Here is a 2,997-nt window from a genome sequence, read left to right on the forward strand (position 1 = left end):
TCTATTCAATTAAGACCATCACGTCTCAACTATGAACTCTTGGATTGCTACTTTAATTGGTAATCTTGCAACACTTGATCAAATTGCCAATTCAAGAAAAAACCCACAATTAAACTGGTAATCTTAGAACGGTTTATAACTTTATATTTACCAACTCAAATAAAAGTTGTAGTAATTTTAAATATATATATTTTTAAGGCATGTATGTTCCTAAACAAGAAGAGCTGTGTTTGTGAAACACAATGCCCCCTACTGCGCTTTGAAGCAGACGGCAGCTATTTTGATAACAAGGTTATAATTTGAATTGAAAGGTCATAGTGACCTTCACCTTTGACCTAGTGACCTCAAACCATGTTTGATTGTAGATATCAATGAAATGCATGCACATGTGAAGTTTAAAGAACATAGACTCAAGAGTTTTCATTTTATGAGCAAGGTTAAAGTTTTGGGACAGACAAACACATACAATGACAGACATACAGGACAAATACAATATACCCCCAATCATTCGATCTAAGGGTATACAAATATTAATGCTAATGGTTGGCCATATATCGCATCCAAGTATTACTAAAATTTCTGAAAGCTGAGAATGCCTAAACCTGGAAGTGTGCAAAAACACAAAGCAGCAATTAAGTAACAAACAAATCATATTCAGTTTTGTTCTTTAATTCAAACCCACTTTCCCACCATCTCACATACACGCACATCCTCATTTCGGCATATTACAAAGTCTGATTCAGCCAAGTTGGTTAATGAATTAATATACTCCAAAAAATAACACATTTTTTTTTACAGTGAGTTAATTTAACATGTAGCAAAATGGGATATCACTAAATGTATCGTCACTCTTTAAGATATAAGTATTTAACCCTGCAACTTTCAAGTAAAACACATCTCTCCACAGAATACACATAGCAGCACATATGAGTATTTCAAGTCTTCGTATAACTTTAAACACGAGTTTACTTCTGTTCACTAGCTAGACGCTCGGCCTTCTGTACGACTTCTTCGTTATTTCCCACCATGTAGAAAGCCACCTCTGTGATATGGTCCATCTCACCTGAAAATGTATCATTATTCATCGTTAAATCTTTACCTCTCAGATACCCATTTCGATGCAATTATATTCCCTTTGAAAATAATACAAAATTTCAGACCTTTCTTACTATACACTATTCACGTTTTAAATGCTGCATTTCCAACCCGAAGATACTGATGAGCAGAAAACAGCATAAAACCTGAACAGAAGGCGAGTTGCCTTCTTGCAGTCTTCTGGCTGTTCTGGTTTTATGTTGTTTGCATATAGCCATTTTGACTTTTTAGCAGAAAAAGGTTATATAATAAATTCAATAGCAAGCCAATTTGAAATTTTTAAACAGCACAACTATTACCAGGGATCTTTATAAGCTTCATCCCACAAGCCCTTGGTCTCTAAAATGGGTTCTGGGCTTGTAGAATTTCTGAGAAAACTCCTTATGTCCTCTACAAAAACTATTGTGACAAAAATCCAATTTTTATAATTAAAACAACACTTTGTTAGTTTATATTTTAATTATTTAACTTCTCAAAGCCCAGGATAAGTTTTTTGACATCACTTGTTTTATTTGAGATTGGACTTCTTTGATTTGTCAAATAATTGAGATTAAGATGACGATAAGATTAAACAGCTAGCGGGAATGTTTTTCACTGTACATATTCAGCGCTGTGTTTCCATCTTAGAGAATGGCCGTACTAAACAACTTTGAGTAGTTTCGGTGACTCAAATTCCTCAAATTTAAAAGGCGGCTCATGTTTTTTTTTAAATTTTGACCAGTTTGCAACTCATTTTTTTTACAATTTTTAACAGTTCCCGACTCATTTTCTCACGAACTGAGGGGGTCAAGGTCGCTTCGAAAAGATTTGGAAAAAGCCCTGATACAACTTCTAAACTTGATCAATTTATAAACATGATCAATACATCTCCTCACCGTTCAAGATCTTCTTAAATCCTGACACAGTCTCCTTGAGGGGCACGTATTTCCCGAGGGATCCAGTGAAGACCGCAGCCACCTGGAAGGGCTGGGAGAGAAACTTATGCATCTTACGGGCGCGGGACACAGTCAGCTTGTCCTCCTCAGACAACTCGTCCATACCCAGGATGGCAATGATGTCCTGCAGGGACTTATAGTCCTGTCAATAGAAGGGTAAAACATTTGAGGGGTCTTATTGGCTGCACAAATGCATGCACAAATGCAGAGTACTAGAATAAGCTACACAGGCCGGGATCGTAAAACAAGTAATACAGGAAGACCGTACCGGTAAGTACAAGCTTACATGAGTTACACTGGCTGGGTGAAAGGAGCTACAAGCCGGGAGTTGCGCGTAGCAGAGTGTGTAAGACTGAAGCACGCACACAGTGACACCAACCATTATTTTATCCTTACACCTTAAGGGGAAGGAATAGTAACTGACAACACATGTATCCTTTGGGAAATATATAGATATGTGTCACGCTCTGTGAAAAAGGGTTTGAATGCATGTGCATAAAGTGTGCAGTCTGCACGGGTTATCCGGGTCGACACTTTTTACTTTCATATTTTTCGTTTAAAGAAAGTCTCTTCTTAGCAAAAAACCAAGGCTAATTTGGGACGACACTTTACGTACATGCATTTTACCCCTTTTGCACAGACCAAGTCTTGTATTTACTGTACAGTGTTCTTAAAAGAATCGAGGGCACCTGCAAGACTTTCTGTATGTCACAGAGAATATATGGACATTTTTTGTAAAGTGTTCTTTACCTGCAAGACATTTTGTACGTCAAAACTAATGACTCAGGTATACGGCCGATTGTTGATTATATTCCCCAATCGCATGAGAACATCTTCATTACTTTTTTGAAATATGGCCATAGCTTTCCAAAAAGACGGCACGAAAAGCCACATGTTATAGCGGTAATTTTGTTTAATGTGCTTTACTTGTTTATATAACATGGATTTGGTTTTTCATTCGTGTTGT

At 36.9% G+C, this 2,997-nt stretch overlaps 1 protein-coding gene across 1 annotated transcript; it reads right to left on the minus strand.

Moving 5' to 3' along the window:
- Positions 1-690: 690 nt before the first annotated feature.
- Positions 691-2,412, minus strand: LOC127839806 (ATP synthase subunit beta, mitochondrial-like). The gene is made up of 3 exons (XM_052368192.1): positions 2,317-2,412; positions 1,971-2,172; positions 691-1,063 (listed from the first exon to the last, which is right to left on the minus strand). Exons 1-3 carry the CDS (start codon positions 2,410-2,412, stop codon positions 966-968), a joined length of 396 nt encoding a protein of 131 aa, XP_052224152.1. The 3' UTR covers positions 691-965.
- Between the last annotated feature and the right edge of the window lie 585 nt (positions 2,413-2,997).

Source organism: Dreissena polymorpha, chromosome 7 (genome assembly GCF_020536995.1).
Source record: "Dreissena polymorpha isolate Duluth1 chromosome 7, UMN_Dpol_1.0, whole genome shotgun sequence".
Classification (NCBI taxonomy): Eukaryota; Metazoa; Mollusca; class Bivalvia; order Myida; family Dreissenidae; genus Dreissena; species Dreissena polymorpha.